The sequence below is a fragment of the Sinohyriopsis cumingii genome, unplaced genomic scaffold (genome assembly GCF_028554795.1).
Source record: "Sinohyriopsis cumingii isolate HCF-2022 unplaced genomic scaffold, ASM2855479v2 utg002187l, whole genome shotgun sequence".
NCBI lineage: Eukaryota > Metazoa > Mollusca > Bivalvia > Unionida > Unionidae > Sinohyriopsis > Sinohyriopsis cumingii.
The window spans coordinates 65,325-84,112 of record NW_028316149.1 but is presented as its reverse complement, the minus strand read 5'-3'; the positions used below and the strand labels follow the sequence as shown (position 1 = coordinate 84,112).

At 34.5% G+C, this 18,788-nt stretch overlaps 1 protein-coding gene across 2 annotated transcripts in view; it reads left to right on the top strand.

Annotated features, from left to right (window-relative positions):
* The window catches only part of LOC149770956 (uncharacterized), an 88,569-nt gene extending 69,997 nt beyond the window's left edge, over positions 1-18,572 (top strand). For both annotated transcript variants that reach the window (XM_089948942.1, XM_089948943.1), the window contains 4 exons: positions 6,097-6,224; positions 9,591-10,160; positions 12,478-12,496; positions 15,688-18,572. In XM_089948942.1, the coding sequence (XP_089805068.1) occupies positions 6,097-6,224; positions 9,591-10,160; positions 12,478-12,496; positions 15,688-16,346 (1,376 nt within the window). In that variant the 3' untranslated portion in view covers positions 16,347-18,572. The remainder of the gene's footprint in view (positions 1-6,096; positions 6,225-9,590; positions 10,161-12,477; positions 12,497-15,687) is intronic.
* Positions 18,573-18,788: the final 216 nt, after the last annotated feature.

Here is an 18,788-nt window from a genome sequence, read left to right as displayed (position 1 = left end):
GGATGCCTCACATCACAGAAAGGTGTAGTCATGAGGTTTGATGGTTGTATTTATCGTGGAGGATGCCTCACATCACAGAAAGGTGTAGTCATGAGGTTTGATGGTTGTATTTATTGCAGAGGATACTGTTTTTCACTGCATGTGTAGTCGTTAAATTTGATAGTTTACTCATCACAAAGTGGTGACAGTGAACTAGTAGTCATGATTCAGTGACTTTGATTTGTATGTACAACATGCCTTGGCAGAACAGGTGAGACATGACTGTCTGCACAATTCTTTTTGGTCTCACACGTGTATACATGTATAATAATTCTTTTGTACACCATTAGGTCCATATTTCATGATTTTATTATGAAACATGACAGAAATTAATGAACTTTAGTAAACATGTGCATATTATACCATCATAATGTTCCTTTGAGAGTTATTTCCCTTTTTATATGTTAGATGTACAGTGTACTTTTATCATATCTTCATTTAACAGCCAATGACATTGATAAAATGAAATTTCACTAAAGGAAACTATTTTCTCACTTAACACTAGTTAACTGTCCTTACGAAAATAACATCTATGTGACTTACGAGTTGCTTATTTTCATCTGTTATTAAACTTAAGTAAACTGTAATGGGTCATTAATAAGTGACAAATTATTGTGTAGGATTGTATGTACAAATTCATCATTTCAATTTTATAATAAATCACTAATAATTGACTAATTATTTTGTAGGATTTTATGTACAAATTCATTATTTCAATTTTATAATAAATCACTAATAATTGACAAATTATTGTGTAGGATTTTATGTACAAATTCATCATTTCAGTTATATAATAAATCACTAATAAGTGGGGGGAATGATTAGGATTTTATACACAAATTCAGCATTTTACTTCTAATGCATTATGATGTATATTTCATTTATGTAATTCCTTCATTTGTAAGCTTATCCAACATGGAAATGGTATAAAGGAAATATCAGTCATTAAACAATCAAATGTCGAGTTTCTAAAATGAGAAGTATCAGACATTGAAATGTTTAAAGTGGGTAAACCCAAAGAGAATGTGTTCACGAGACAATGCTGCATATTACGAGAGTAGGAAGCCACTGGACGTCAAAGTACAGGAAGCAAGTGGGCATGTCAGTAACATTAAACTTTTAATGGAACAAAAAGGAATCAGTCAGTCCAATTAAAATCGGGTCAGCACAGTCCTACAGGAAGATCTGACAATGACCGCTTAGGGTTCATGTTCTGGTGACTTTTGATATAGCCAATGGAAATGCAGCTTTCAGTAATTTTATAGTAAATCAAATCAGTTGGTTCACATCAATGTTCTTCAGCCATAATGTTAAGACTCCCAAACACAAAAGTTTTAAACTTCATCTGATTGGCTGATAAAATCAGCGATTAATTTAATAAGATAGGTAACCTGAGTATGACTCCTGAGTGGTTACTATCAGATCACATAGGATATAGAGGGTCTCAGATAGGTAATGATTTAATATTAAATTTATGAAACGAGTTGAATAATGTCTAGCTTTTGCCAGGCTTGGTGAGCAAAAGCTAGACAATATTCAACTAGTTTCATAAATTTAATATTAAAACATTACCCATTTGAGATTTTTTTTATCACATATTTGTTATTTCATTGGAAATTATTTTGATGGAAAGAAAAATAAATAATTTCTTTCATTCTGACAGACATTGCACCTTTCATTTGCTGTGTGTAAAAAAAAAATAGTCCCAACCAAAGTTGAACTAGCATTGACGTTCAAAAGTAGATTATACATTTCTTACAAACTATAAATCAAAGAACAAGCGTCCTTCCGATTAACCAGAATATTTTACACAGATAAAATCATTTTCAATATAGAATGTCCAATGCGCATGGACATTGTTTGATGACTACCTGTTAGATTACAGGTGATGATTCATGTTTACGTAACCTCAAGTGTCATTTTTACAACTACACATTACATTGTAGCGATATTCATGTGGCAATAGGGTTTACTGGATGCAAAAATTCCCATATTTACCCTAATGTATTTGTGACGGAATATTTGTAATCTTTGTTTTGGAATATTAGACTACAGAATATGCAAACAAATGTAATTTTTGACTTGGAATTGCATCACATATTTACCGCATAAATATACAGTGGTTGGATAAACTTCTGTCAGTTTTGAGATTGGTTTATATCCACATTCTTCTGTGAACAGAGGTGAGTTGATTTACTTCTTAAGTTAACATTTAAACCAAACTTGTATATAGGGTGGATTCCATGCTACAGATATTCCGACTCCCTCAAGCCCCACTCCACACAAGCAATACCCGTAGTTTTACTTCTTCTTATTGTTTTTGTATTGTGGTTTAAGCCATTTTTCATGTTATGATATGTCATGCATGACATAATTAATCCCTATGTGGGTAAATTAACCATAGTGAAACCGTCAGGACCATTTTCCCCCAATTTTCTTTCACGAGCTGATTTGAAAAATGACAGTCCAAAATGTTCATTAAAACCCAAAACATCTAGAAGGCGGGGTTAAAAAAGTTTTCCCACAATCACAGCCAGTCATATATAGAATACTACGCAATAATTTCTTGGGTTTATTTGGAACAATCAGAATCACATAAAGTGATGTTTTAAAAGGTGGTAATAGGAAAAATAGGAAACTGCACACACTTTAGGCAAAGTGTACCTACTATGTGATAAAGTGGAGATTTGATCTTAGATTGAGGAATCACATTTGCCTAACAGGAATGCTAGTAGCAATGGGCCCTTTGTGTTGTAGTGAAGAGACAGTTTTGGCAGATCCTTGGCATCCATTCAGGTTGACTACCAGTTCCCATCAAAGGATTTGATATAGATGTTATTTGTACACTTCCAGTTTTTCTAAGAAACCGGTAACCATATGATGGCCTGCTATCTGCTTGTATTCCTCTGAAATCCAATTTGTGTGTGTGTGTGTGTGATTTGGATTTTTAACGTAGCTTTAAAAAAAATTCAGTCATATCGCTACTATGTCTGCAGTGTGGAAGTTTATAGTGATGTCTAGCACTGGGGCATCATGTCACAGACATGTAGCATGATGTCCCACCCAGTCACATTATCCTGACACCAGGCTGACCAGTCCTAACACTAACCTCTTAACTCTGAGCGCCAAGTGAGGAAGCTGTTAGTACCATTTTTGTAAGTGTTTGGTATGACTCGGCCGTGGATTGAACCCACGACATTCTGCATCCAAAGCAGACACTCTAACCATTAGGCCACCAGAGCAATATCCAATTTATTTCACCACCTGAGTAGGTGGTTACATTGAGATTGGTTCCATAAGTCCTGATTCACATTTCCAAACCTCATTCATTTTTGTACACAGATGCATCACATTTAGGATGGGGTGTTCATCTTGAGCCAAAGGGAGTGAATCTTGATGGATTTGGGCTTTTGGAGGATATGATTCATCAAATAAAAATGTGTGTTAGTGAAAATATGACTGAAATTCACTGAAATGTCCTCATTTCACCATAAGTATGGTATTTCACCAAATTTCCATGAAATTCCAATGAGGTTTTTTTTTATTGAAACTTCACTGGAATTTCATTGAAAAAGTAAAAATGAGAAGCTCTATCACCGATATAAAATCCGTACCTTTATTCCATGTTATATACTTGTTTCTCTTTTATATTTTAAACAATTCTCAGCAAAATATATTTTTTACATTTCTGATAGCCTGAATGTGATTGTACATTTTGGGAACAATAACTTTCCATATTTGTCTTGTTAGTTTTCCCTTTTTTTAAAACTTGAGCTGGACATGGTTCTCACGTGCGTGTGGGCTTGTGGAAAAGGTCTAAAATTTTTAAATTTCTTGTCCAGGTCTTGAAAATGTCTGGGAAAATAACTTTAAAGTTTTATAATTCCAAACTGATTCCCTTCGAGAATTTAACAACAGTCAATGTATAGATCACTTTTAGGAAAGTGATGATATTTTTGCCAGATAAAAGATGTCTGTAAAAGATGGTCATATCAATATCATGAGTGATATTGTTTATATTAGCAAAACAGTCTAGTTGTGTTGGACTGTGAGTAAAGCCCGTGTAATTATATCATGATAAACATTTGTCACCACTCTGGTGGCTTAAGTGGTTAGAGCGTCTGCCTCAGATATTGGAGGTCTTGGGTTCGATCCTACCCAAGTCATACTAGAGAGTTTTGTAAATGGTTGTTGTTGTGGGGTTTAATGCTATTTTTCAACACAAGATAGGCTATACTTTGTGGTCAGTACAACTGGTGGAGGAAGAACTCCGGAAAACCCCGTGAAGAACCACTGACCCACGAGAAGCTACTGGCAAACTTTCTCATGTACCCACGTTAACCAAGCCTGAGACTCTAACCCATGCAGACAGAGGTGAGATATCACTGATCTGGAACGGTGAGCACTTTTAGACCACTTGGCCACTTGGGGACCCTCTTATGTAAATGTTAATAGCAGCTGCCTCACTTGGCGCTAAGCATTGTTGGTGTTAGGACTGGTCAGCCTGGTGTCAGGATGATGTGGCTGGGTGGGACATGATGCCATGTGTCTGCGGCATGATTCGTCAGTTCTAGACATCACTATAAACTGCCACACTGCAGACATTGTAGTGATATGACTCAAATTGTTAAAGCTATGTTAAAATCCCAAAACACACACCGTTGTCACTGTTGCTTACGGATCAAGGGCTCATTCAGGTGATCACAACAGCATCGCAATTTGTACATATTCAAAAGCCCATATAGTCTACAGTAGAACTCCCATATATCGTGTATGTCATTAACAGATGTATACATTTTGCTTAATTTATATTGAAATATTAGAGTGGTTAATTAAGTGCTATATAATTTCTGTCCATTTTTTCATGTGAAACAGTTTGAAGTGATAGTGACAAATTACTGAAATATCAGTAAAATACTCTGTAGCAACTCTGAACTTTTGGTGGTAATTCAATGAAATTTCATTGAAAGTTTTGGTCAATTTTTAAAAAAAAAATTCTGACCTCAATATGAATGATATTTATGTGAGAGCTTACCAAATGTTTCAGTGAAAACTCGCAAATATTTTGACTAAAACATTCAATGAAATATCACTGAAATTTCAGTCACGTTTTCATTAGGACGATATATGTGGCTGTGTGGTCCTCACAGAATAATCTTGGCAACAGTCCGTTGCAAAGGTGGTTTTTAAACTGTGGAGGAGACCATTACTGTTCATAATTGGACAGAACAACAACCTCCCCGTTATAGATCTTTCCAGTGCCAGATCATGTGTGGTGAATGCTTTCAGTCAAAAGTAGGATTATCTGTATGCTTACATATTCCCACATTTAACAATAATTCCACCAAGTCACGAGGATTATAAGAGACAAAATATTGTCAATTCTGTCAATGAATTTGTTAGATGTCAGTGTTTGTGGTTTTACAGGCAGATTATATTAATAAAAGTAAGCAAGGTTCTTGTCAGTACTGAAATTATGGATGGAATGGTTAGTCCCATTATCTACAAAGTTTTGTTTACTGCCTATTGTAATGAATGGTTTGTTGCAGTCACTAAATCAACACAACTTGAAACTCACAAATATAAGTAATTTTCAATAGACATTATATGTACTAAATTTTGTTACTTAGCAGCGATTTTGCTTGATATGGGATCAATAGTGCTGTGCTGTTTTATGTGCTTGAATATCTTAATGAGATTCAATTCACTTTATAGTTGTCATCTGGACAAAAGAGAAACATCCATAATTACACAACGATATACACATATAAACTGAGTACACAATACACTAGTAAACACATAAACAGAATACACCATACACCAATACAGGCATTATGCAGTTTTATTTGCTTAATATCTTTACAAGATACAACATCTCTTGCTAGAGGCCATTGGGACAAGAGAGAAACACCCAGATTTCCATCATAACAATACACACACATAAACAAAATACACAATACACAAATATACATGAAGCATAAAATGCACCATATACCAACAAACACAGTGTTTCTTTTTTTTGATTGAATATCTTTATAAAACACTATCTCTTTTTAGATGCCATTTGGACAAAAGAGAAACACCCAGAATTCCATCAAAACAAGGAGATTATTTTACAACTTATGGAAAAGTTGAACATTGTGGCCAGACCAAGGTTGTACAACCTGGATGCAGAAGAAGTCAAGGTCAGTCAATATAAAATAGTATTTTTTATGAGCTCTATTTTCACCACTGGTTTATTAAAGTTATAAAGCAAGCAATGGTCTTGGAAAGGACTCTCTTGTGACTTAATAATGTTATTGACAGATTCTTGGAAAGGACTCTTTAGGGACTTTTAAGAGTTATTGATCAAGCAATAGTCTTGGAAAGGACCCTGCAAGGCTAAGTTTTAGCTTGTGCACACTTATAATACACACCATCATGTATACAGATGTTATACACCTTCAGAACTTGCAGTATTAATTCAGTTCCTATAGTAAACCAATGCAAACACCATGATATAAAAAATTCAATAACTTAAAATTTCTGAGTGCTCATGATCAAACCTATATTTATCAGTATAGATGAAACCTGGATGTCAGCTTCTCATTAGAGGAAAGGATATGAGCTGCAGCATTTTCTGGACCTGCTTGTGTTTGAAACATGTGCCTTCAAATCCGTCCCAAAGAGTCAGGTGTTAATTTTAGTAATGAGTGTTCCAAACGCAAGACTCTAAAAGAACTAAAATTCCATCAATGAAACAATATCTAATTTTTATTCACTTACAACCAGGATAAGCTCTCAAAATATTCTTTTTTCTAAAACATAACTTATATTATTAACCAATCCAGGTCAGCCAAACCCATAGATACTCTATTTTATGTTCACCCCTTTCCAGGCTGGTTCCCATTTTTCCATATCATTAGTACCGTGTGTCCTATATCCACCCTTGATTTTCTTGACAGCCCTAGGAATAGTAGTTCAGTACATAAGTAAATAATGTGCATAGTTCTGCTTGTCAAAGATTACATTAATGAATATTAAATTATATTGCAAGTTCATGTTCACCTAAAGAGCAATGGTGCATTTCAGGCAACATTTAAATATTTGAACTTTATTTAAGAAAATCAGAAAAAAAATATTAAAATAAAGCTGTCTAATAAGAATCATCTATTTTAATATCACCATTTATCACTCTTCAATTTAATACTGAAATATCTCAACAGCCTTGTCATATTATATAATTAATGAGTAAAAGGTCAAGATGACCATCTGTGTGTACATGTATTATTACAGAAAAGGAGATTTAAATGACACAAATTATCTAAAGTTCCTCCCAGAAGACATACAATTTAACACCAAAGTAAGGTAGACATAAATCCATTAAAATGCAAAATATGAACTTTCAAAACATTCACTGAAAGAAATTGGTGGGATGAAAAATAACGAGAGGTCATCACCATTAAGCTTTGTGGAAGAGACCTAAGTGATCATATCTGAAGCATTGTTTCAAAACACAGCTAGGAAATACCATATTGCTTATTATAATTACTCTATAAATGGTAAATTGTTTAAATTTTATATATGTATAGCTTAGATATAAACCAAAGTGCAAAACACTCCACCTAACATAGTCAAATCTACGCACTGTTCCCCCTCCCCCCTTGGCAACAGTTGATATTTCTGAATATGCGTTTAATATCCCAGTGAAAGTCACTCTGTGGTTTACAAATGGTATTAATTTTGCTTGTTATCCACAAATAAAACCATATGATTGCATTTCTAGTAAAGTTAATTGCACTTGCATATGTGGAGTCACTGTGTATTGCTGTGGCTGTCTATAGGACTCGCAGAACTAATTCAGTTCCCATAGTAAACCTATGCAAACACCATATTATTAAAAATTCAAGAACTTCAAATTTCTGAGTGCTTATGATCAAACCTATATTGATCAGCATAGATGAAACCTGGATGTCAGCTTCTGTGTACAGGAAAAAATATGAGCTACTTTTTTTTTTCCTGGACCTGCATGTGTTTGAAACATGCTTTCAATTTCACACCAAGATTTTGGTGCTAATTTAAATAATGAGTGTTCCAAGCTCAAGACAGCTAAAGAACTGAAATTCCATCAGTAAAACAATGTCTCTACTTTTTTTCACTTGCAAAATTTTCTTTTTCCGAAAACATAACTTATATTATTAACCAATCCAGGTCAGCCAAACCCATAAATACTCTATTTTAAGTTCACCCATTTCCAGGCTGGTTCCCATTTTCCCATATCATTAGTACTGTGTCCTTTATGCACACACATAATACACACAATCATGTATACAAAATATACACACCTTCATACATCCACATAAGACACACCTTCATGCATACAAATAATACACATGTTTATACATGCAACTAATGCACACCTTCATGCATAAAAATAATAAACACCTTCATGCATACACATAAAACACCTTCATGCATACACATAATACATACCTTCATGCATACAAGTAATACAGACCTTCATGCATCCAAGTAATACACACCTTCATGCATACAGATAGTACACATCATGCATACACATAATACACTTTCATGCATACACATAATACACCTTCATGCATACACATACAACACCTTAATGCATACATGTCAAGCACGCCTTCATACATACACATAAACACCTTTATGCATGCAAATAATACACATTTATGCATACAAAGATACACACCGTCATGCATACAAATAATACACATCTTCATGCATACACATGAAACCTTAATGCATACACATAATACACACCTTCATGCGTACACATAAAAACCCTCCATGCACACATAAAACACCTTATTGCATATAGATATCAACACCTTCATGCATATGCATAATACACACCTTCATGCATATACATAATACACACCTTCCTACATACACATAACACACCTTCATGCATATACATAATACACACCTTTCTACATACACATAATACACCTTCATGCATTCACGTAATACACCTTAATGCATACACATACAACACCTTAATACCTACACATAATACAGACCTTCATGCATACAAGTAATACACATCTTCATGCATACAGATAATACACCCGTTGTGCATATAGAAAATACACACTTTCATGCATACACATAATAAACATTCATGCATACACATACAACACCTTAATACCTACACATAATACATACCTTCATGTATACACATAATACATACTTTCATGTATACACATAATACACCTTCATGCATACACATAATGCACACTTTCATGCATACACATAATACTCCTTCATGCACACAAATAATACTTCATGCATCTGCATAATACACACCTTTATGCATACACACATTACACCTTCATGCACACAAATAATACACACCTACATTCATACACATAATACACACATTCATGCATACAAATAGTCCTATATTGCAAGGCAGAGTTTAACTCATATATACAAACATTCACAATTTCAAAGTACATTTGAGTATTTGTTATGAAGTCGAGAACTCTGTATAAGTTTAAGTTAAGAAGATGTTCAAATATTTTGTCTTTCAGGTGGAGGGTTACTTCCTTGCTCCATGCATGCTGCGCCAGGCAACACCAAAAGATCTCATCTCCCTCGGACCGAATTCTCAGCAGGGAAATACATCAGTCATTTGCTTTGTATTTACGGGGAAGTTTTTACCCACGCCTGTCTTCCACAGGCTTCTTGCAGCATGTGTGGCTCAGTGGCCCATTGCCAGACAGAAGATGGAAAATCTAATCTTCTGTGGCTGTTGTCTCTTTGACCTTGACCTTCATCATAGATTGACCTTGCTTTTCAGGGAACATGGCATATTTGCACGAGTCACAATAACAGGGATCATTGAGAACACCCCATCTTACAAACTATGTATCAAGGTTCGACAGTTCCTCACCAGGACTCTGTCCAGTATCATTGGATGTCTAGGACAGAGTCTGCAATTTGAGTTGTCTATACAGTGTCCTCAGTCTGACAGATACAGTGTAGACTATCAGATCCCTGTTGCCACTCTGCAGGGGAATGCAGATGTTCCCTGCCATTTCCATGACAAGAGCCATGTGATTATTTCCCATGATGTACTGAAGTTCTGGTTTCAGGAAGAGGTGAGTAAGAGTTCTTTGGATTTTTGCTTGCTAATTTCAGACAGAACATGGTATAATTTAAGTTTAATCTGATTTTATACCCTGATACTTTATTAGAGGAAAGCATGTACCTTAAAATCTCTGATATTGTAACACACTAAATTGTAGGGAATCCATTAATATATCTGAATTGTTTTTAATGCTTGCAGACAACACATTTCTTATTGTGACGCTAAAGTTGAAAATTCACGGGATGTGCACTGACTGAGAGTTTATATGTTTAAAACAACACGTATAGATACATGTATGAATGTTACGTCAATAATGACTGGAAATCATTCAGGTTAGATATGCAGAAACGTCTCATTGTGGACCTTTTGCTAAACTGTAATTTGTTATATACTGATATTTAACTCAGCTGGTCATAGACAATAAGAGCTCATTGGATGATCTGTTGTCCTTCATCCATCATTCATTCATCATATGTAATCCGTTGTCTGTTTATTTATTAGCACAAGTTTGTTATCTCTATTCCTCCTAAATTATTTGAAGGTTTGCCATGAAACTGTGCACACACATTCATCCCAGGTTTAAGTTGAACCTAATTGAAGATGGTTCTGCTCTGACATCCATCTTGAAAATCCTGTTGTCACTACTTTCCTGAGTGTATGGTTATATCAACATGAAGCTGTCATGAAAATACTATTTATAATATTTAGTTGGTTCTAAATGTAAATAGTGCTGATCTGACAGGATATGACAACCATCTGTAAAATCTCATTATTGCCTCTCCTCCTGAATTGATGGTCATATTAAAATTGGCATTTCATTCAAAGACTTCTTGTGATGTGCTGTTGGTCCTGAACAAAAAGAGTGCCAATTTGATGTAGAATATGTATGCTATGGCAGCCATTTTCAAATTCTTATTATAGTTACTCCTCCTGCATGTATGGTCATATCAATATGGGGTTTTAACTAAAAGTCGTCTTCTGGTATTTGGTTGATCCTTAGTGAAAATCATACCGATCTGATGTCCAGTATGGCTGCCACAGTGGTCATTATTAAAATCGTATTATTGTTATTCATTATACATGCATGGTCTTATCAGCGGGAAGAATTTAATAAAGATCTCTTGCAGTGTTTATCTAGTTACAAATAAAAGTGATGCCAGTCTGACATCTAATATGGTTGCTATGGCATTAATCTTAAAAATCATGTTATCACACCTCTTCTTGAGCAGGAAGTCTTTTTGACATGATGTCCATTTAATGATAATCTGATATTCACTCTGGGCACTGCAACTTATACATCTTTGTATTTCTTCTGAAAGGCGAGTCACGTCTAGAAAATACTGTGATATATACTCTTCTTCAACCTGGATGATTATTTCAACATGGGGATTCTATCAGTCATAAATGAGAATGGTGCCAGTCTACACCCAATATGGCTGTTTTAATGACTGTCTTAAATATCTTCTTGTCACTAGTTTCCCTGATTCATGATAACATGAGATTTTCACCAAGCCCTAAATGAAAATTGTGCCAGTTATACATCCAGTATGGCAGCCATAATGACTGTATTAAATATGGTATTGTCAGTGTTCCTGTATTGATGATCATGATGACATGGGGTTTTCACCAGAATAGTTCTTATGATGTCTACTTTATTCTAATGGACAGAGTGCCAAGCTGACATGTATGTGTAACAGATAATATAAAAATGTTCATTTTGTTAAAGCATATCAGAGATGGTTTCAACACTCAACAGTTAAAATTAAGACATAGTCTTACATGTACCTTGAATTCCTACAATTTCTCTTTGCCCATTAGAGCATCAGATCATTCAAAGGACTCTTGTTATATTATAATCTATTTGATATGTTAGAATATATGCCTGACAAACTAATCGATATGACAGGTTAGAATAGATGCCTTATAAACTAATCTATAGGATAGGTTAGACTGTATGCCTTATACACTAATATATATGATAGATTAGAATGTATGCATTTTAAACTCATTGATATATCCATTCACTTCACTTTATAGCAGTGTTTAATATAATTCAAGAAGGATAACAAATGCATGTTTATTTCCCCATGTCAATGTAGTCCTCACATACTGTAACATCTGTTGCTTAGTATGTTGGATTTGTCCGATATCTGCAATGTTTAAAGAATACGGCAGATTCCTTTCACCATAATCTCTGCATTTATATCATATCATCCGTGTTTGGTAATTCCTGTTCCTACATTAGTAAGGGTGACAGTTTTAGATATGGTGGCATGAAAACAGCAATGAATAATACAATTTAAACTGTTATTTCCTTTACTTTTCAGGAACAGTCTGCTGATGGATGTAAGTATATACTTTTCTCATTATATACTTTTACCAGTCAATAATTTACAAGATTCCCTTTCAGAATCATCATTCACTTTTTGCATTAAATTTCTTCTAAAGTTCGTTTATTCTGTTCTTTTCATTTCTTCCAGTTGATCTTGTCATAAGGCCAAGCACTGTAACTCTTTAGTTTATGAGTTGACTGTCATCTGTCAATCATGTTACTCATCGTCCTCAATGGTCACATCACTATTCCACTATAAGTCTTAGGATGCAACATATTTATTCATCATGTGCTTAGTTTTTCCTAGATGAAAATGGTGCTGTTTGCACACACAATATGGTTACCAGTGACAGCAGTGAAAATGAAAACTATGGTATCACTATTCCTTCTTAATGGATGGTCATATCAAGATGGGGTTTTCGCTTAAAGACTTTCTATGATGTCTAGTTGGTCCTAAATGAAAACTGTGTCAAGCTGATGTCTAATTTGTCCCATTTTGAACCTCCTGTTATTGCTAGTCCTTCTGAATGGATGGTCAGATCAACATGGATTTTTCATTGAATGGTTTAATGTGATGTCTAGTTAGTACTAAATGAAGACAATGCTATTATGGGGTCTAATGCTGTCACTGCATTGGTCATTTTGAAATCTTTTTATCACTACTACTAGTGTTTTTACTAAGTGACTTATGATGTCTACTTAGTCCAAGATGAAAATGGTGCTATTATGAAATCCTATAAGACCACCACAACAACCATATACAAATATTGCATTTGCTACTCCTCCTGATTGGAAAGTCCTACTGACATGGGGTTTTCACCAAAGGACTTCTTATATCTACTTGCTTCTGAATGAAAATCGTGCTGATCTGGGGTTTTCGCCAAACGACTTCTTACATCTGCTTGCTTCTGAATGAAAATGGTGCTGATCTGAGGTTTGATGTGGCTGCCACAGTGGCCAGCTCGAAAATCTTGTTTTCACTACTTCTGAACGAATAGCTATATCATGATGGGGTTTCATTAAAAGACTTGTATAATATCATTTTGTTCTTAAATTAAAATGATGTTGATCGGATCCTTTTAAAATGAAAGTCATTTTGATATGGGGTTTTCATTAAAAGAGTTACTATGGTATCTACTTTATCCTAACTAAAAATCACTATCCCTTAATATGGCCACCATTGTGGTTAACTTGAAGATATTATCTCTGCTCTTTCCCATGGGATGACTGTCTCAACATTGGGTTTTCACCAACAGCCTTCTTACAGTAAAATCTTGTTTTCACTACTTCCCCTGATTGGATGATCATTATGACATGTGGTTTCATCGACATATTTATAACAAAATTTTGTTTTCACTATTTCGCTCGAATGGATGATCATTATAACATGGGGTTTCATCGATAGATTTGTAATAAACTCTTGTGTTCTCTTCATTCCGTAAATGGATGATCATTATAACATGGTGTTACACCAGTAGATTTATAATAAAATATTGTTTTTGCTACTTCCCCCTATTAATGAATATTATGACATGGAGTTTTCACCAAAAGATTTATAATGATGTATCCTTTATACTACATTACAATCCTGCTAATCTGACATCCAGTGTATCCACGACAGGATCATATTTGATATTGCTGAAGAATGTCAGACAGTTTCAATGCGTATTAGTTATTACAAAGAAATGATCTTATCTTGAATTCCTGTAATTACAATCATACTGATTCATTATCATTCATAGCTGTTAAAATTATGTTGTTCATAAAAATAGGAGAAAAATTAGTATTAAAGATTTGCATGCAAACATTCCTCAACAAGATTTGCATTTTACAGAGCATGCTAGCATAAATGTCTTACAAGTTGATGTAAATAGTAATCACATGCCCTCCAATATTGATGTATATACCAATTTAAAATGGAAACATGGAAAATACATTGCAAAGAGTACTGACAAGAATTTGACTCAATTTGGCAGAATGCATCCTGGTTTAAAAGTCAGTACAATTTCGTTTACAAAACAATGCACTTTTAAAGTCCAATTTGCCTGCTGTCACTAAAAGAAAAGATAATAAAATTTTACAATGACTCCTCAGAATAATTTCTGTGTAGAAATGGACCAGTTCTGGCAGAAATTTTCTAGTTTTAAAAGCATTTAAAAATTGTAACCATATTATATCAATGTTATCAGATATGTGTGAAGATACACATTTCAATAACAGATGAGCAATCTTTTGACAATAGGAGTTCCTATTTCGTTTTGTTTTGTTATTTCAGTTTTGTGTTCAAATAATACTTGGGCCTTTTTTGGGCATATGGGATTTGGAGACAGGTTTATTGAAATTTGAGTCAGGGCTAGTGATTATTTTGAAGTGACTTGCGCAGGGTCTGTGTCAGAAAAGTGTTTCTTTGAAGTATAAGCCTTTATTTTGGAATTCCAACAGAAAAACTTAGAACAGCCCCATTTTAAAACCAATTATCCATGACTTGTATGATCATGATATGTTATAGAGATACAAACGCTAGCTGAGTAGACAAGTCAGTATTGAAATAGAGAAGTTTTATGAGAGTAGTGCCAGGCCATAGAGAGGCAATGTCATTGTTTCATTGATGCAAGAAAATAGTTGTTAAAGTATCTTAGATAGCTGTAGTTGTCCTATCTATACATTTTCCATATTCAATGGCTGTCAATAATTGTGCAGATGAAACAGTGATGGCTTCCGTGGGAATGCACAAGTTCATATTAGAGCCAAAGTAACCTCTTTAGATTTTGTATTTCTTTTAAATCTCACCACTCTGTTTTTGCATTATAGAATGGTTATGTAGCATAGTAATTCAGCTTCTTGTTCAAAAAGACAGGTTTATGTACAAGATAGATGGGTTGCAATTATTTGTACAATTGTTTAGAAATTCTGACTTTGTGTTTTCTGATTCATCACGAGTCGGTAGTGATGACAGTAAATATTTTATGGCATCACAATGAATAATCTAATAGTAACTGAATACGGTGTGTGACTATTCAAATACTAAAAGGTATATTCAAGTATTTGTTTCAGCATTTTAATAGTGCCTGCATATTATAAAACCCATTATACACTTGTGCATAATAAGATAAATTAGTTATTATAATTTCAAAAGTGTATGCTAACAACTTCAAATTATACATGTATATATTCAGGTCTTCATACAATTTTTCCTGTCTTTCAGCTGCTGCTGGTCCCCTGTCATCCCCACCAACCAGTGACACTGACATGTTCATGCGCATGGCATATCCCTTAGTTGATGTTGGATCACAGGTCCTGAGACAACTTTTTCACCATCACACAGTCACTCCTACCTGTACTCTGGATCAATACCTTGCCAGTAACAGAACCTCTATTGATAGGCTTTACAATAGGAACATACTCAACCAGTCACAGATGGACATCATGTTTCCACCAGGTGGAGGAAGTACCAACCTGAAGGAGTATGATATTACTCTTTTGTCAGCACTGTTTCAAAATATTGTTCGTCCACTGAGTAAGAAGGAGAAGAAAATGATACAATCTTTGAGAGAAGACAGAAACGAAATTTATGCACATGCCAGTTCTTGCAAGATGAATATCAGTGAGTATCAGGCCTGTTGGAACAGTGTCACTTCTACACTGATGAACCTAAGTAAACAGTGTGGTGACCCTAATTTTGAGAATCAAATATTGTCGGAGATTCAGCGCATTGAAGTTACGACTATTCCTGCCGGAACATATCTCAATATACTCAAAACTTGGTTCAACCGAATAGAAACATTTGAAGACGAATTGCAGAATATGAAAATAAGACTTGAAGCTTTAGAATCAAAGGAAAGGTCTCCTAAAAGTGATGCATAGAGAAACATATGCTTGAGTTGAAGAAACAGTTGGAACATGTGCCATTAACAATATGTACTCAAAATAACAATTTGAAAATGAGACATAAACAGACATGTTCTTGTAATAATACAGTGTTGAGCATTTCAGAAATGTAAATGTGGAATTGCTCTTAATTGAAACAAGCATTTCAGCACTATACTATGAGACTATTTATTATCAAAGTTCGTGGTTGAGTAAAAAGTACATATTAATGGGTATCAAATTGCATGGATCTTCCATATAACCAAACCGCTTTATGCGTCTCAGTAAACGATTATATCAGACTTCATTTCCACGCATTAGCAAGCAAACTGATGTAATCTGTACTGCAGTTATTAAGTTGATTAACTTATTCATCGCTAACATCTGTAATAAATGTGGAGATCTTACAAAAATTGCCTACTTCGTTTTTCCACACGTCTACCAATATTGTAATATTGAATAATTATGTTTGCATGTGCTCTTAAGGACCATTGTAAAGGCATAAAGTTCTCTACAATTAAGGATTCAAAACAATCCTGCCAAAATTGCCCCGTGGGAACCCCTTGACTTCACGGGGCGAAATTCGATATGTAAAGTTTCAGTGAATGCCAATGTTATTAATACACGTATTGTGGAGGTCAGTGCTGAAGGAGTTGTTGCAAAATACGCAAAACATACACTACAAAGATGAGGTCAGTGGAGAAATATACTGTCAAGTCTTGTGGACTTGAAAACATCTACCCATAAGTCAATTCATCCTAAGTGGCTTATCTGCACACATGACAACGTAGCACCAAGACCTGATTGAAATGAGCTTTGAAAAAATGGGACTATTCTATTGAATTGTTCATTTAACAGTTTTCTGATATGTGCAAAATGTATATATAAATTAGAATAAAATGTGCTTTGGGAAATGAAGGACACGAACAGTGACTAAATCTGCATTTATTACTTTACAATCTTATAAGTGTTTTTATATCGATGGAATCTTGCATTTGAAATAATTTGCAATCAATTAGTTCCAACTTTTCCGCATTGCTGTTCCGTTGCTTGTGTATCATTCACATTCTCAGGACATTAGATACATAACGTATTAAAAATAAGAAAGAAGCCGGTAATGCTATTCCATTGCATTTGAAACAGGAGGGGAAGGGGTCAGATGGTGAATGTTGGCTTGGTAGATATTTTGTTGTGACTTTAAATTCTTTGTCTAGCTCACACACAAAATCCACGAGAATTGGAACGAATGAATTTAAGGTGTTTTACATTTTATATATATACTTTTATGAATATATCTGTAGTCATAAAAGTGTATTACTTGACACAAAACAGTTCTTTTTTCTTAGATCCTAATAGTTTATTTCTGTGAAGTGAATAGTCTTTTTATACACTAACAGATCATTAATGCTTACAATGTGTTTATTTGACCGCATGTTGCATTCGGGGTCCAAGGACACAAAACGATTTATGCGTCTCAGTAAACGATTTTATCAAACTTCATTTCTATGCATTTGCAAGCAAGCTGATATAATCTGTACTGCAGTTATTAAGTTGATTAACTTATTCATTTGTAAGTGCCCTACAACTTTATGTAAAATAAAGCTAAAATTTTCACAAAAACTATAAACCAGTGTTGCTTATTGTATCAAGCCCATAACTACCTGCTCTCCCACTCTGCTCTTGCTTTAGTAGGAGCTAGAGATAAGGGATTTGAATTAAACGTGTGTGCCTTATCCACAGGCATGGACTGGTCCAGGCTCAGTTAGCAATGGGAAGATAAACAACGGAACTGAAACTTTTGACAGTCTCTGGTATCAAATATCCAGGATGCTGGGATTAATGTTCTGGCAAACTGTCACTACTAACAACTAGAGTATGATTCAGGCAGAGAGTGGAATAATAATGACAAGACCCAAACATTTTGTTTCTTTGAATGTCGACTTGAAAATTTGTTTGATTCTTCTCACAAAGTTGGGACATAATTGAATGGTTTTTTTTTTCTTTTAACTATAAATAATGTAAAATACAAAATGTGGTTATATCAGTAATGATCACTTAACACATTATTAGTTGTAAATAAATAAACATCCATGTGTATTGATTCTGTTGTTGTTGTTGTAATAAAATAAACATGTTCATGCATTATACTGACACTAATTCTGTGTTAGAATAGGCATGCCTTGACCAACATTTTAATAAATCAGCTTCTAATTAAAATTCCAACAGTGTTTACATGTGTCTTATTTTGAATTTAAATAATTTTCTCCTTTTTTGTATGATGCATGTCCATTCATCTGTCAATCCATCCGAAATTAATTTGGTAACAATAGTGTTTCAATCTACGTCTGTTCATCCATCTACCGGAGGCCCCGAGTGGCCGAGTGGTCTAAAGCGCTCTCCGTTATGGATCACTGCCATCTCACCTCTGTCTTCGCAGGT